The 17,278-nt window shown below is 38.8% G+C and overlaps 1 protein-coding gene across 16 annotated transcripts in view; it reads right to left on the bottom strand.

Annotated features, from left to right (window-relative positions):
- LOC137253089 (platelet binding protein GspB-like) overlaps positions 1-17,278 on the bottom strand; it is a 260,125-nt gene that overhangs the window by 28,277 nt on the left and 214,570 nt on the right. For 14 of the 16 annotated variants that reach the window (XM_067789435.1, XM_067789432.1, XM_067789434.1 and 11 more), the window contains 4 exons: positions 14,437-14,586; positions 9,036-9,197; positions 6,976-7,152; positions 6,479-6,700 (listed from right to left, as the gene is read on the bottom strand). In XM_067789435.1, the coding sequence (XP_067645536.1) occupies positions 6,479-6,700; positions 6,976-7,152; positions 9,036-9,197; positions 14,437-14,586 (711 nt within the window). Of the gene's footprint in view, positions 1-6,035; positions 6,701-6,975; positions 7,153-9,035; positions 9,198-14,436; positions 14,587-17,278 lie in introns of all 16 variants that reach the window. The other 2 variants (XM_067789447.1, XM_067789448.1) reach the window with 2 other exon arrangements.

Here is a 17,278-nt window from a genome sequence, read left to right as displayed (position 1 = left end):
TAAGCGATGCTAAGCAGTGACGTGAATGCACATCAATAATTCAATCAACATGTATCTACATAAACGAAACAATAACTGCGTCTACATATATGTACCATGTACGTGTACGAGCAGCAGAGAGTCATTGCACAAATACATGCATATATCGAGATACTCCTATAAGTATGCAATGAGAAAAACTATAAAGTTGTGCAATTGTAGTTACAGCTAGGAAGTTTTAGAGCTACTGGACTAGTAGATTCTGGAAGCGTCTAGAAGATGCGAACGAGGAAACCAAAGATTATAAAAGGCGACCGATGTAGAGGCGCTGTAATTCAGTTTGAGTTGAGCAATCAATCAGTTATTGATTAAGCACGCGATCTGGCGGCCAATAGTAGAGTTTAATTTGAGTTATCAATCAGTTTGGTTATTAAGCCAGCGAGTAGCAAAGTATAAGTGTTATTGGAAGTACTTTAATAAAGGCCATTTTTCCATTATTCAATATTGGAGTTATTTATTCAACAGTTTAGTGATTCGAACTTAGCAGAGGATTGCAAATAAGAGGATTTGCAAGCAAATTCGTTACAATTGGTGTCAGAAGAGGAATTGTTGAATAAATTCCAGAAGACAACAAGGACATGGCAAAGTTCAGTGAATTAAAGATCCAGCAACTGAAGAAGGAGTTGGAGAGCCGTGGATTGAATACAAGCGGCGTTAAACTCGAACTTCAGGCACGGCTACGAGAGGCAATGGAAGCAGAAGGAATTGATGTGGAAGAGTATATATTTCACCTTGATGGCGAGGAGACAACAAAAATTGAAGAGAAAAACGAAACATCGCAGACGGTTACCAGCACAGACTTGAACATGATATTGGCTGCAATATCTGTACAAACATCGACAGTAGCATCAATGTCGTCGCAATTGGCATCCCAACTGGAAGCGCAAGAGGCACGTATAACAGAAATGTCATCGCAAATATCCACCAACATGTCATCTCAACTAGAAGAACAGAAAACGTATACGTCATCACAGATGGAATCCCAAGAGACGCGAATAACATCGAAGATTGAAGCACAAGAAACTCGTATGTCAGAAATGTCGCCACAGATTACATCGAAGATGGAAGCACAAGAGGCACAGATATCCGAAATGTCGGCTCAAATTTCAGCACAGATATCATCGCAGATCTCTGCTCAACTGGAAGAGCAAGAAGGACGTATTTCCTCGAAGTTGGAGGCGCAAGATACAAAAATTTTACAGTTTGAAGAAAAAATCGAGGCCGAGGTGGATGCTTTGAGAGGACGTATCGAGCAGTTGCAACTAAATCGCCCAGCAGTTTCAACTAGTAATCCAAAGGTAAAAACACCATCCTTTGACGGTTCTGTTCCTTTCCAGGTCTTTAAGCTACAGTTTGAGAAGACCGCAGCAGTGAACCAATGGAATGCTGAAGATAAAGTTGCAGCTCTGTTCGTGGTACTGAAAGGGCCTGCCGCGGAAATCTTACAGACCATCCCAGAGTACGAGCGGAACCACTACGAAACATTGATGAGCGCTTTAGAGAGACGTTACGGAAGCGAGCATAGGAAACAGATATTCCAAATTGAGTTGCAAAACCGCTACCAAAAAGCAAATGAGACATTGCAGGAGTTTGCTTCAGATATTGAAAGATTGGCTTATTTTGCAAATGCGGCGCACCCGTGGAATACACTGAAAGGGTAAAAATCCAGAGTTTTATAAATGGCATAGGAGATGTGGAAACGAAGCGGGCTACATATGCGAATCCAAAACTAACATTTGCTGAAACGGTATCGAATGCTCTGATTCAGGAAACAGCGTCGCTTCTGTGTAAGCCAGTTTTCAAAGCACGCCGTGTGGAAGTAGAAAGGCCAGAGTGGGTAGACACAATTTTGGAAGCACTGAAGGGATCACAACAGAAAAATGCCGGAGTTATTAAATGTTTCAAGTGCGGCAACCCAGGTCATATTGCACGTCATTGCGATCTTGGTCCTAATAGTTCCAACAATGTGGGTGGCCGTAAACGCAAAGCTGGCGGAAATGAGCAAGAGCGTGTCGGATGTAAAGAACGAAAACTTGCCCCGGCTATTGAATGTCCTGTGATATCTGTGTCGTAGATTGGAAGGAAATCAAGCACTCTTACCATCAGAGGGAATGTGGATGGTAAAGAGCGTGTACTGACTGTAGATACGGGGGCATCTCATTCCTTGATTCGATCTGATTTGGTCTACAGGAGAGTAAAGCCATTACCTGGAGCAAGGTTGCGTACGGTCACAGGCGAGTATAATCAAGTCCAAGGCGAAGTTGTGTGTGAGGTATTAATTGGAAAAGTCATGGTTCTACACAAATTCGTTGTGGCGGAGATCGTTGATGAAGTCATATTGGGAGTGGACTTCTTGGTTGACCATGACATCAGGATCGATATGCGGAGAAAACTTATGCGCTATAAGAACCAGGACATACCACTTAACTTTAGTTTGGAAAAAGGGTTCAGCAGTAATCGGGTACTGGTGGAAAAGACTCAACAAAGACCACGAAAATCAAAGGCAAAGGTTGATAGATCGAATGGGCCAAATAAATCAAAATCAAAAGTACCTGCGAGGGAAACACTGGCATTGACAAAACCTAAAAGACGCAGGAAAACGAAGCAACGAATTTCCGAGAAAGAATGCGAGGGTAGTTTCAAGCCAGAGCGCACTACTGTGGGGAAACGTGGGAACGATACTGACTATGCAAATCAAATCCGTCCAGCGCAAGCTCTACGAAGTAGTTCCTCGGCCAAACAACATAGTGTGAAGGAACGAACCAGGGTATTGAGTGGTACGATGAAACACAGGTACCATGAGAACAATAATTGGAAAAGTTTCTTGGCGGGAGATTTGGTACTGTTATACAACCCTCACCGGCGGAAAGGTGTTCCATCCAAATTTCGGTGCAGGTGGGAAGGCCCGTACAAGGTTGTGAAGAAGATCAGTGATACCATCTACCGCATACAAAGCATTGAGAAACCACGGAGTAGAAGAGTGGTACATTTGGCGATGCTAGCAGCGTTTAGATCGAGAGATTTGTCTGATCGGGACGATCAGACTTAGATGGAGGGCAGTGTTACGAATATTAGCAAAACTAAGGAGTGCTGCCAGCTCTAAGCGATGCTAAGCAGTGACGTGAATGCACATCAATAATTCAATCATCATGTATCTACATAAACGAAACAATAACTGCGTCTACATATATGTACCATGTACGTGTACGAGCAGCAGAGAGTCAATGCACAAATACATGCATATATCGAGATACTCCTATAAGTATGCAATGAGAAAAACTATAAAGTTGTGCAATTGTAGTTACAGCTAGGAAGTTTTAGAGCTACTGGACTAGTAAATTCTGGAAGCGTCTAGAAGATGCGAACGAGGAAACCAAAGATTATAAAAGGCGACAGATGTAGAGGCGCTGTAATTCAGTTTGAGTTGAGCAATCAATCAGTTATTGATGAAGCACGCGATCTGGCGGCCAATAGTAGAGTTTAATTTGAGTTATCAATCAGTTTGGTTATTAAACCAGCGAGTAGCAAAGTATAAGTGTTATTGTGAAGTACTTTAATAAAGGCCATTTTTCCATTATTCAATATTGGAGTTATTTATTCAACAGTTTAGTGATTCGAACTTAGCAGAGGATTGCAAATAAGAGGATTTGCAAGCAAATTCGTTACAATAGCTTCCCCAACCCAATTGCCAACTTCACCTACCCGTGGCGAATTCTGTTTCATTGACAGCCGAGGCTCTGGCGACCCCAAGTTCCTCATGGAACTAGGGGGTGGGGAGGACGGGATGGCCTAGAAGGTTTAATGTGGTCATATAAATCGTTCCCGAGATGGTCGGACTAGTACCTTAATAGTGCTTTGTTACCGGAACGTACCGGATCTGTATGCGGCAAAGGACCATCAACATCGGCCCAAAGCCTTCGGGGAGTATCTTTATCGTTAATACAACAACAACAAATCATGTACTTTTTGACTTAATGAATTAAATAGGTAAATAAAATGCGCGCACAAAGAAATGACTAGTAATTCAGATTGATATTATTGACTGGTTGATTTAGCACATTTTTTTTGAACAGTTGACGACTTAGCACATTTACACATCATTGCAAACAGCACGTAAAAATTAAAAATTTAAATATTATTTTCTTGTGATCGATGTATTTTGAATTCAGTTTTAAAACTGCTTTAAAATACAATTTTTCAAAAAAATTGACTTAGCACATTTTCACATTAAGCTAACGATTTGACACTCTCCGAAATACATTTAATGTTTTGTTAAGTATATTTTATGCTTTATATTTCCTGCTTTCTAAAATCGAATTAATACTTTCTAAAGTCCACAAGATAAATTCTGAATTTACTTGATTCCAAAAATCAATATGTTATTTTTTAAAGTACTGTTAAAAAAGTGCAGTGACGCGATTGGCCGTATTTGTAACATCACCGTTGTAATGAACAGTGATCCAGATCCGGATAAAGCTTTTGCAGGTAAGTGCTACAGCAAACTGATCCATTTGGATCACATAATTGTTACATCTGCAGGTTAAATCTGTTGGGATCTGGATCAATGTCCAATGGTACGCGGGGATTGATACTTATAGCCCAGCATCCACATCACAAGAAAAATTTCGTATATGTATATTTCTTGTATGACAAATAGTAGCAGCTAAGTAATTTTGAAATATCCTTCATCTCTCTATAAAACGTCGTCATCTCCTTGCAACACCCGAAGTCAGATTCAGCAATACATTAGAAAAGTTTCTTTAAAATAACATATTCAATTTGAAAACACACCTCAATCAAAGAGAATACACTTAACAAGAGAAAAGGAACACTTGGCTTCAAATACCATTCAAAGAACTCAATAGAGTCACTGTTGCCCCTAATATTTAACCGACTGTGTTCTTGCAGGGACGTTGCTCAATAAATGATGGGGCACACAACATATATGTATTTCTTGACAAAACCAGGGCTCCGCTGTGCACGTTTGCTAAAGAATATTTAGAAACATGTAGTTGAAAACGTACATATGATTTCCTTGAGAGGTGGATACTACTTGACTAACGAAATTTTTCATTTCCTTTGATGTGGATGCCACGCTTATAATAGCTGTGTTTTTTTTACTTCTATATACGTTTACCCTTAAACTTTATATGGACTGCTAAGCGCCAAACTTTAAATACACCTCTGAAATTGCTGCGCATAAAATTAGTACTACTTTTCAATACGCATTATACTCAGATGTAACTGAAATATGTGTCTATGTTTCACATCTACACTAATTCTATGTATCACCTCTTAAAATGGTGCGTGTCCACAATTCATCGCAACTGATTCAGGTATATGTTATACACTATGGCCATCAGAGGGTTGTGTCTCCGCTTTTCGGTACACCCTGTGCTGTAGCTAGTTATTTAACCACTGCCGCTAGTTGGGTCTCCTAAGCATTATCTAAGCGAGGAAAAGCGTAACGTAAACGTATACGCGTGTAAAAAAACACGGCTAATAATAAACTATGTATTCAGTAATTTAATGTAATAAAAAGACAAATGATTTTCTTAGGTTCTAAATGAGTAGTCTCTCCTATTAGCTTACTCCATATGAATCAATAGAAAGTAAGAGGAATGTGAGTTCTGTGCTACGCTATTACGATAAATCGGGGTAAATAGTATAATAGTAAACTTTAAGAAACTATAATTTTTATTTTCCATTTACAACAATTAAATATGTAACAAATTGTCTTACGTGATACTAATTGTGAGGTGTTATCGACACATATGTACTTTGTGTATGTGCGTGTGCCTGGTAATGTGTATGTCTGTACTTTTGTTTAACAAATTCAGAGGGAGAGAGAAAGAATCAGATTTACTGTAGTAAGAGTACGATATTTATGTATTAGATCGAGTGACCAACAACAGAGTTGTAGATACAGACAGTACAAAATTTTGACATAGAGACACAAAAAGTGAGAGAGAGAGAGAGAGATAGCGTATGTTTACCGCGAATCTAGGCGTTTCACTGGCCGGTGTCGGCAATGCACCAATTTGCAGGTGATTATGATCTAAACTATTTAACTCATCATCGTCATCGGTTCTATAATTATCAATTCCATTAATGCCCAATAATGCTCTAATTCTTTCATTATTTTTCGTTTTAGCCGGCGACAGCTCAAGACTTAGCAATTGACGCTGATGATTCAACTGCTTCTGCAGGTGACGCGTCATTGATAATGTACTATCGCAACTGCGACTACCGCTGCCGCCGGTTGTACCGGCTATTGTGCCACCACCCGAACCATTAGCATCCAAATTATCGCGAGAATTAGCACTGCAGCCAGCGCCTGACGTTTGACGCGACGTTGTGGTGCGTATTGTTGCCGCCTCTTTGGCAAGCTCCGTCAAATGACACGATATAAGCAATATGGCGGCCGATCTAGCCGCACCTGTACGTGATGTGGAGACGAGTATGCCTTTCGTACCGCCGCTACTGCTGCCGCCCCCACCACCACCAACTATGCCGCTTATGCCATCCATACCACCATGTCTGCCACCGCCTGTTGCACCACTGGACGAAGCACGTCGATTGCCATAGGAACCGATTGAAGCGCTCGAACGTAAACTGGAACGTGACGATGGACGACCCGATTGTACTGTCAGTGGTATACCTGGAATCGGTGAAGGCATATCAGATTCAATGGAGCACAAATGTATGTTCTAGGTTGAGAAATATTTGGAAAGGAAAAGGGAGCAGTGTAAAATAAATTTTACTCAATGAGTGGAAAAGGATATTTTCTACTGGATTGGGTTGTTAATCAACATCATGGAAACTGTACCAATTACGTAATGTGGGCGATTTGTCTAATAGGGTGCAAAATTTACTTTATTCTTAGCCTAATTTAAAATAAATACTTATAAATATGAGACTGGTCATATACCTTACCTGTTTCGCTGGAGTACATAATGGGTGGCGGTAGATTCGCATCGCCAAAATTGCGCGGTCGTGGATACTTTGTCTTGGTGAAAAGATGTAGTACCATACAAATTAAACCGGCCAATACTGCAATGCCAGTAGTTACGCCCAGTAGAGTAGGTAAATCAGAGTTTAACTCTTTTAAGTCTATAAAAAATAGAAAGAATTAGTTAAACCTAATTTTTTTGTACAATATTGTTGTTTCTCTAAATATTAAAAATTACATGTCTTTAAGCAATGTGAGAAACCTAAATTTCCTGACCCAGTTTACATATAACGAGATTATCTTCATTTTCATATTTAATACCTAGGTTTCCCATATAAATTTTTCCCTTCGATAACCGGTAATTATGAATAAATTTTAGTAATGCGCATTCTTTTCCTACACATAGAACCATTTCTAGGGTGTCACTTCTAGACATAGGTCCTAAAAGGGAAATATGAAAATTTGACAGCCTATAAACAAGTTCTGAAAGATGAGTTATAAGTGAACGCCTAGATTAACTATTACCGATTTATTGCAGATAAGTACTTGTGTAAAGCCCAGTTTTCAGTGGAAGTCTTCGCTAAGGTTAACTAGAGTTTAACCCTGCTGCTTTGACGGCTTAACCGTCAAATCTTGCAAGATTGCATTTTTTTAAGGCCGGTTTCCTATACATATGTCGTATATGATGTTTCAATCAAATTTTATATTTAAAGCCATGGCAACTACTAAAAACTTTGCATTAATATTAGAGAAAAATTGCAAAGTTTACAAACGGCGCTGGTTACTAGGACATGTTTCTGAATTTCACTTCTTGATCAGCTAGCTTCTCGGCAGCTGAGTATTGAACTCGAAATCTCCAACATTCATAACTCATACTAATTTTAAGGCAGATGCCTTTAACCACTCATCCATATGAATGCCCGAAGCTCGTTTTGCAATTGCAAAATTTTGTAAAACTGGGCGGTGCTATAGGGAAAGCTTCGGAACTATTTCAGAATTGATACGAATAAGCTGGGAATTATTCAGAGCCCATTTTAGGTCTGTTTCACATTAATTTCGTGTATTGTCTCTGGATCATTTCGCGGTTGTTCTTACGATAGTTTTTGGACTCACTTTGAGACAAATTTCGAATTGATTTTGGAACTTTTTTAGAACTGTTGCGGATTCTTTTCCGGACGATTTCGGATTGTCTCAGGATTGTATTCGGGATAATTTCTGAATCCTTAAAATCGAGAGCTGCTAGACAGATTAAGCTAATTTTTGGTGGTGAATTGTTCTTTGAAGGTCCAGGAAAGGTTTAAAATGTGAGTTAATAAGCTAAAAATATTATGAACTAGCTGACCCGACAAACTTCGTACCCCCTCAGTATCTATGTATATACATAAAAATGTATTGGTGTGTGTTATTCTCGTAAAATCCCAAAAACGGGCTGACCGATTTCGATAATCTTTTTTTCTTTGTTTCTTTTGTTATGGTTCACGGATGGTTTAGGAACAAAAAGTCTGAAAGGTGGGCGTTGCCACCCCTCTATTAAGAAAAAATTAAATACGCTTCATCCCCGCAATTATTTGAAGCAGGTAGTCAATATTTGCTATAGAGATTTCATGTATTGTAGAGTTGTGGGAGTGCGAGTTGGAGTGGAATTGGGAGCGAAAGAAGGAATGTGTGCGGGGGTTGGAATGAGATTGGCAGTGGGAATGGGAATTGAAGTGGATGTGGGAGACGGAGTTGGAGTGGGATTGGAATTGTGAGAGGGAGTTGAAGTTGAATTGCTAGGGAGGGGGATGGAGAGTGAAGACTGGAAGCGAGGATCCCTTGTTATTATAAAAGAACTATTTATGGAGCATTCGGAACTGCGTTCGGTTTTCTTTTCTTAGTGTTCTTCGTACGAACCAAAAACAAAATCATTTCTTAACAATGTAGCCAAATCCTAGACAAATGTATTAAATTGTAGAATTGGTCTAAGTTTAAATTCACTTCGAAAGTTTTATAGCTTTGCTTAACGATAATATAATCCATAAACCGGTTGAGAATTTACACTTACCTTTTGTACAAAAAATTCGTCGCGTTGGCTTCGTATGACTAACAGAATGAAAGCCATGAACACATTGACACATGGCATTGTGTCTCACTTGAACACAAAGGGAATTCTCATCGTTATACAAACAGGTCTCATCGTAAAAACACTGTTCTCCAAGTTTTTTAGCTGAAAGAGAAAAAAAAGCAGTAATAAGTACACATTTTGGTCATCATAAGTCATAAATTGTATATGACAAATCATAAACCGATCGTCATACATATATGTATCATATCATATCACATAAAAAATGTAAACCAAGGACAAAGCTCATTGTAAACTTGCATAAGAACTTTCCCCGAAGGCCTTGGGGAGTGTTATCGACGTTGATGGTCTTTGTCGGATGCAGATCCGGTACTTTCCGGTAACAAGCACCATTACGGTATTATCCCGACCATCTCGAGAACGATTTGTTATGATAACATGAAACCTTGGGGTCGCCAGAGCCTCGGCTGTTAAAGAAGCAGGATTCGCCGCGGGTAGGTGAAGTTGAAAATTTGCTTGTAGAAGGTATATATTGCGCTGGCAACCCCTTGAAAGAGTTACGCTACACAACCCCGTGAATCCAAACAACCTGTAGAGATGTTATATAACTTCCTCGCGACAAATTTTGCGATTGGGGTTTTCTGTAAGATTTATGTGCCGGATTTTATTAGGAATCTTAAATTACATCTCGATAGTAACGTAAACCTTGAGGGGAAAAAATGTATGTCGGAGAATCTAGCGACTATCGCTCTTTAAAAATGTTAGATGTCACAATGGATTTCAACTTCAGATCCGCGGAATGGAGATCCGCAAGAGATGCCATGAAACGCCCAGAAATTTCACGTTTTGAAAATGTTAACAATACCACTGGAAAATCACATTCGCAAGAAGGTTGATGAGTCAGGGTTGCCGAAAGAGTTGAGAACAACCTATTCACGTTGACTGTATTTCTAATAGAGCAGAAAGTCTTCAAATATTATGGGACTGGAAGCAATGGAAGAATCCTGTATATCTTTGGTTTTGGCAGACATTATTCTTAACTATATGGGGTCAACTCAATGCTTCAAAATTATAGCGGATAATATGGGAGCGGGTAAGATGGCAATATATCTATAGGGAAGCAACTCACAGGGCAGTGTCCCGTTGGAAGTTTTATGCGAGCGTGATTAGCTGGATCGTATAGGGCTTACTTAGGAAGGTGAGTGAACCAAAGGTAGATCTTTTGAACCCACACTTTTATGGCCATCATATAAGTCTTAATGATTGTCAAAAATATCTAGAAGTCTTTTTGACACACTAAGTTGAACTGAATGCCAAAGAGCATGAAGTCAACGACCTTGTATCCCTAAAATTAGGTAGGCCAGAAGTCACCACTGAGCACTAAAATGCATTGGATACAAAGAAAATAGTATTATCTTTCTTACCAGTAAGGATTGGAAATTTTGTGAACTCATACAACACGCAAAATAAAGGCCGAATAGTACCAAAGTCCCCATCCTCTTTCCGCTCTATCCCTAGCAACTGAATGTTAAAGGGAAGAACTTACATAATGGCTTAGGGATATCGCAGTCCAAAAAACGCCAATGCAGAACGGTTAGTCAGTTAAGAAACGCATGAGTGATAGCCCTTGTGGTTACATTTTACTTTAAAATATATGTCGATATACGATACGGAAGAGTGCATGTGGCTAGTTTACGAAACGCATCAGATCAATATACGGCAAAGGACCATCATCAGCGATAACACTTCCCATAACCTTCGGTAATCTCCTTATTGCTACAAAAAGAATGTCCCACATTTCCAGCAACATTGTAACAAAAGGATAGATAATACGACTAACAAGCACATTTGCATAAGACTTGTGAAAGAGCTCACTTTGTTCGCTTCCGTATATGGAGTAATGCAATCCCAGGTAACGAGGCTGAACAATCAAAATAATACTGTGACGAATATTAGCAACACTAAGGGATACTATCATCTCTAAGCCGATACTAAGCAGTCACTTCTACGTACATAAACAAATCAATCATTATGTATACACATATGTACTTACAAGCAGGGGAGAGATACTCACAAAAGTATGCAATCATCGGTGGAAGTATTACTCACATATACACGCGCATATGGCTATGCGAGAGGCTATAAACGTGCAGCTGTAGTTTATAGCTGGTAACCAAGTAGAAAATTCTAACAGAAGAAACGTCTAGACATTTGGGCACAGAGTATAAAAGCAGCGAAAGCTGAGTAATCTGAAATCAGTTTGATTTAAACACGCTATCAGTTGCGAAGTGAAGTTTAATTGCGAAGTACTTTCAAAGTAGTATAATAGAGATCATATTGTAATACACAGTATTGGAGTGTTTTATTCAACAGTTTAGCGATACGAACGTTAGCAAAAGGTTGCAAATAGGCGGAATTTCCAGAAATTCGTTACAATTGGTGTGAGAAGAGGAATAGTTGAATAAATTCCGAAGATTTCGAGTCCAACAAGGACATGGCAAAGTAAGTGAATTGAAGATCCAGCAACTGAAGAAGGAGTTGGAGAGCCGTGGATTGAATACAACCGGCAATAAACTCGAACTTCAGGCACGACTACGAGAGGCAATGGAAGCAGAATGAATAAGCGTGGAAGAGTATGTCTTTCATCTTGATGGCGACGAGACAACAACAAAAATTGAAGAGAAAAACGAAACATCGCAGACAGTTACGATCACAGACTTGGAACACGATTTTGGCTGCATTATTTGCACAAACATCGAAAGTAACATCCAAGATGGAAGCATAGGAGGCACGCATTTCAGAAATGTCGTCACAAATGTCATCACAATTGGAATCCCAGGATAAACGTATACATCCAAAATTGAAGCCCAGGAAAGACAAATGTCATCTCAACTGGAAGAACAGAAAACATATATGGCATCCCAACTGGAATCACAGGAATACAACCGGCAATAAACTCGAACTTCAGGCACGACTACGAGAGGCAATGGAAGCAGAATGAATAAGCGTGGAAGAGTATGTCTTTCATCTTGATGGCGACGAGACAACAACAAAAATTGAAGAGAAAAACGAAACATCGCAGACAGTTACGATCACAGACTTGGAACACGATTTTGGCTGCATTATTTGCACAAACATCGAAAGTAACATCCAAGATGGAAGCATAGGAGGCACGCATTTCAGAAATGTCGTCACAAATGTCATCACAATTGGAATCCCAGGAGAACCGTATACATCCAAAATTGAAGCCCAGGAAAGACAAATGTCATCTCAACTGGAAGAACAGAAAACATATATGGCATCCCAACTGAAATCACAGGAGACACGCATAACATCTCAGTTGGCTGAGCAGTTGAAAGCACAAGAGGCCCGCATATCCTCGCAGCTGGAGGCACAGGAAGCAAGGGTAACATCAAAGCTGGAAGCGCAGGATGCAAAAATCGCTCAATTTCAGGCAGAAGTCGATGATTTAAAAGGTCGTATGGAGCAGTTACAACTAAATCCAGCAAGCAACCCGAAGGTAAAAACTCCATCTTTTGACGGTTCTGTTCCTTTCCAGGTCTTTAAGCTACAATATGAGAAGACGTCAGCAGTGAAAAACTGGAATGCGGATGATAAAGTTGCTGCACTGTTCGTGGCATTGAAAGGGCCTGCAGCTGAAATCTTACAGACTATTCCAGAGTATGAGCGGAACAGTTATGAAGCATTGATGGCCGCAGTCGAGAGACGTTACGGAAGCGAGCATAGGAAATAGATATACCAAATTGAGTTGCAAAAGCGTTACCAAAAGGCGAATGAGACTTTGTAGCTATTTGCGTCGGATGTTGAAAGATTGGCTCATCTCGCGAATGCAGACGCACCCTTGGAATACACCGAGAAGGTAAAAATCCAGAGTTTTATAAATTGCATACGGGACGTGGAATCAAAGCGAGCTACATACGCAAATCCAAAGCTAACATTTGCTGAAACAGTATCCCATGTACTGACCAAGGAAACAGCGTCACTTTTGAGTAAGCCCACATACAAAGCTCATCGCGTCGAAGTGGAAAGGCCAGACTGGGTAGACACAATTTTGGAAGCATTAAAAGGAACGCAGCAGAAAAACGATGGTGCCGTCAGATGCTTTAAGTGTGGAAAGCGAAAGCACATTGCACGTTATTGCAGTACCAACCCGAATAGTTCCAACAATGTGGGTGGCCGTAAACGCAGAGCTGAAGGAGATGAGCAAATCTCCAAATCTACTCAATCGTTAAACTAAAGCGAGTCAGCCGCAAGGGGCGACAGCTGGCTCCCGCAATTGAATACCCCATAATCTCAATCATTTGGAATAAGGTCAAGCAATTTTACTGTCGGAGGACACGTGGATGGAAAGCAACGTTTACTGACTGTAGATACGGGTGCATCTCATTCCATCATTCGAACGGATTTAGTCAACAAGAAGATAAGAACATTGTTTGGAGCAAGATTACGTACAGCCACGGGAGAGGACACCCAGGTAATTGGAGAAGTAGCAATTGGGAACGTCACGGTACTACACAATTTTATAGTGGCAGAGATTGTTGATAAAATCATAATTGGAGTGGACTTCTTAATCGACCAAGGCATCAAGATCGATATGCAAAGCAAGATGATGCGATATAAGAACATGGATGTGCCACTTAATTTCGGCTACCAGAGAGGCTACAGCAGTAAACGAGTGCTGGTGGAAGAGAGTCAGCAAATACCACCAAAATCCGAAGCAGTCATCTGGGCAAAGGTTGATGGAGATTGTGGGACAAACAAATTGTGGGTGGTTGAAGCAGCAAAATAGTAAAATTGTAACAAATTTCGGGAAATTCCGCCTATTTGCAACCTTTTGCTAAGGTTCGTATCGCTAAACTGTTGAATAAAACACTTCAATACTCTGTATTACAAAATGGTCTTTATTATACTACTTTGAAAGTACTTCGCAATTAAACTTCACTTCGCAACTGATAGCGTGTTTAAAACAAACTGATTTCTGATTACTCAGCTTTCGCTGCTTTTATACTCTGTGCCAAATGTCTAGACGTTTCTTCTGCTAGAATTTTCTACTTGGTTACCAGCTATAAACTACAGATGCAGGTTTATAGCCTCTCGCATAGCCATATGCGCGTGTATATGTGAGTAATACTTCCACCGATGGTTGCATACTTTTGTGAGTATCTCTCCGCTGCTTGTATGTACATATGTGTATACATAATAATTGATTTGTTTATGTACATACAAGTGACTGCTTAGTATCGGCTTAGAGATAATAGTATCCCTTAGTGTTGCTAATATTCGTCACAATACATAAATAAGCTTTCCCTTTTCACGTAAACCAACGTAAAATAATCATAAAAATCATATCGCGTATACTTACGCTTGGCGCAACCTTTGGTTAATCCAAGCTGCACTGGATAATTTTTTTCACAGCCACATATTTTTGTTTCCTTATCGCAAGTGACATGCACCAGTAACCTTTCACATGTAAAATCGCTGAAGCAGGGTGCACCGATGTATTTACCTTTTGCTGAAATTAGAAGAAAGTTAAAACAGATTTTTTTTAATGTTAATAGATATGTTTATGGAAGGTTTTGAAAAATAAATCTTTACTAAGAAGTCCGTTTTTCAGTAAATTCAGTCAGGTGTTCGCAGCTGGGAAATATCAGCTTATAGATACGGCACATTTACCATTGTACTTAATGTCTAAAACTGCTATCAAACAGGTGGAGCAGCGAATGTTCCCATCGGCCAGCAGATGGGTCGCACTCCTTCTGCAGGTGTGGCGCTGCAAAAGTGGAAACAGATATGCAAGAAGTATTGCACATGAAGTGCGGATAGTCCGTGACGTGGCGTTGAGTGCGGTATTTAATAATAATGAACATAAGTCAAAGGAATTCTCAAAAAAATGCCTACAGAGCAGAGCTGTAAAATGATTCAATCAATACAGTTATAAATCAAGATTGAATCGTTTTAAAAATATGATTGGGTGATTTCAAATATATAAGCCAAGTTTGAATGCGATTTCATTTTTTCCATTCAAAAATTCCGTTAGTGATTGCATGACTGTAAAAAAAGCATTCAGCGTAATTGTGAATGCATCGAGAGACTCCCACTCACGAGTGAATGCAAAATGTGTTGACTGCAATCACTTTTTCATTCACATCCATTCAAATATCCGCTTTCAGGGTTGATACTTTCGTACTTTTGATGGCTAACATACCTGTGATTGGTTTGAAGGTGTCAAAATAGTTATAAATAACCGGGCTGCCATATTTCACTTAAAACATTTTGCTTGATTCTAAAAAGTTTTATTCGGGGAATTTTTCCCCAAATCAATGAAAATAAATTTTAAATGCTTCAGTTCTGATTCAAATAAATAAGAAACACGAATAAATGAGTTAATACATTCATAAAACATAATTTGAATAAAATATTATTTCAAAAAAAATAATTTCCAATCATAAATCCAAAATGTGGTTCTCGCATTCAATAGCGACGGTGACTCTGACTCAATGTTTTGACATTTTATATTGTAAAACTGTATTTTGGTATTCTCTACAAAAATAAGCATAATTTTTTTAAACTAAAGTAGAAATCAATTGCCACATAAATAAAATGTGATTGTATTATTCAAAGGCCCGGCATTTCTTGATCTTCCCCAAATATATATTTTAAGACTGCTAGACTATTTCACTTGCAGATTTAAGCTTGCCTTTGCAATATATTTATTTCAGCATTTCTTGATATGGTTAGCTATGCGAATCAGTGATTTAATATTTTATAATTTTGGACCTCTGTCTATTTCACCATGCAAAAGTAACTTGAATTCGTTTATTAGAGCATGTTAATGATATCTTTATGAAGTAAAAGTCACATCTGGGACAGTCTTGAATACTGTTACTAGCAAATACATATGTATCGAAATTCAACAACATCTGTAAAGCATGTTTCAATTTATAAAAGTATAAGACAAAAGTAAAAGTTATTATAAAAAAAAAAACAACAAGCTCCTCTGAAATTTAAAAAAACTATTTTTCCGATTTACAAAGTCTTCGGCATTGTGTGCGTAACTCAAAATAAACCAAGTTTTGATAGTTACTTTCCACTAGATCTAGGGGTGTGATGTCTCTGTGCATTGACTAAGCTTCCCGTTGCGTTTGGTACAAATGGCCTAAAGGCATCAGGGCAGCGGTCGTCACCTCATAAGCGCTTTCACGCAATTGTTTGTGTAAAACGCTTAGGCAAGCGCATCGCATAGGAATGTATTCTGCTGTGCTCATTAGGAACTCAACTGCGATAATTTCGTGTAAAATGACTTTTGAAGTAATATTTTTGGTTATATTTTTCGGTCACCTGTACGAAAACAATGAAGCTTTGTTTGATTTATTTAATTAAAGGCATGTAGGAGTATTTTTAAATGAATTCAAGAAAACAATGCGATACGTTAATTTTGAAAGCTATCAAGGCCGACTGGGTTTGTTTACATGCCAGCGTCATTTCTGCTCGCTGATTGGTTGTCGCTATTTTTTTAGAAAACAAAATGAAGAATAGACATCCACTGACAAAAATTTATTTCGTCTCACTTGAACTTAAAAATTCAATATGCAATATACATATTAGTGAAAAGTTTGAAGTTAAAAAAATAATTTAAAATTATCACTCATTTATCTAATAGAATATAATAAATAATATCCGTTATTTTTAAAGGGTTTTATTTAGCTTAACTCTATGCAGCGAACAGAATCTTGTAATCGAAATTTAAGTAACTTCACGATAAGCTACAAGCTTGAAACTTGGAATATGGTTCAGAACTCGATGAAAGTGCAATAATAAGGCATAAATTTCAGATAGGTGGCGCATGGATCGAAATATTTCAATAAATCGTATCTGTGCTCCGATTAGGCTAATATTTGGAACTCATATTACATATGTACATGAATAGAAAGCGACATATGAAAAAAATCGCCGCCATGTGGCGCAAGGATCGAGATATTAAAAAACTGTTATGTTATGAATTTCCGAAGTTTTTACAGTGTACTTTTTACAAGCTACGTCGCCATTTTTTTTTTTTTTTTTTTTGGATTTCAAAGTAGGTATGGTCACGCTTCCATAAGAAGCTTTTGGCGATCCCTGCATCAGGGGGATTAAAACCAAGGAGAAATTATTTATAAAAACGTTTTTTTTGTTTGCTGGGTTGAGCACATATGGTCAAAAAATTA

This window comes from Eurosta solidaginis, chromosome 5, assembly GCF_040869045.1.
Source record: "Eurosta solidaginis isolate ZX-2024a chromosome 5, ASM4086904v1, whole genome shotgun sequence".
NCBI lineage: Eukaryota > Metazoa > Arthropoda > Insecta > Diptera > Tephritidae > Eurosta > Eurosta solidaginis.
The sequence above is the reverse complement of the archived record's forward strand: the minus strand, read 5'-3'. Positions and strand labels throughout refer to the sequence as shown.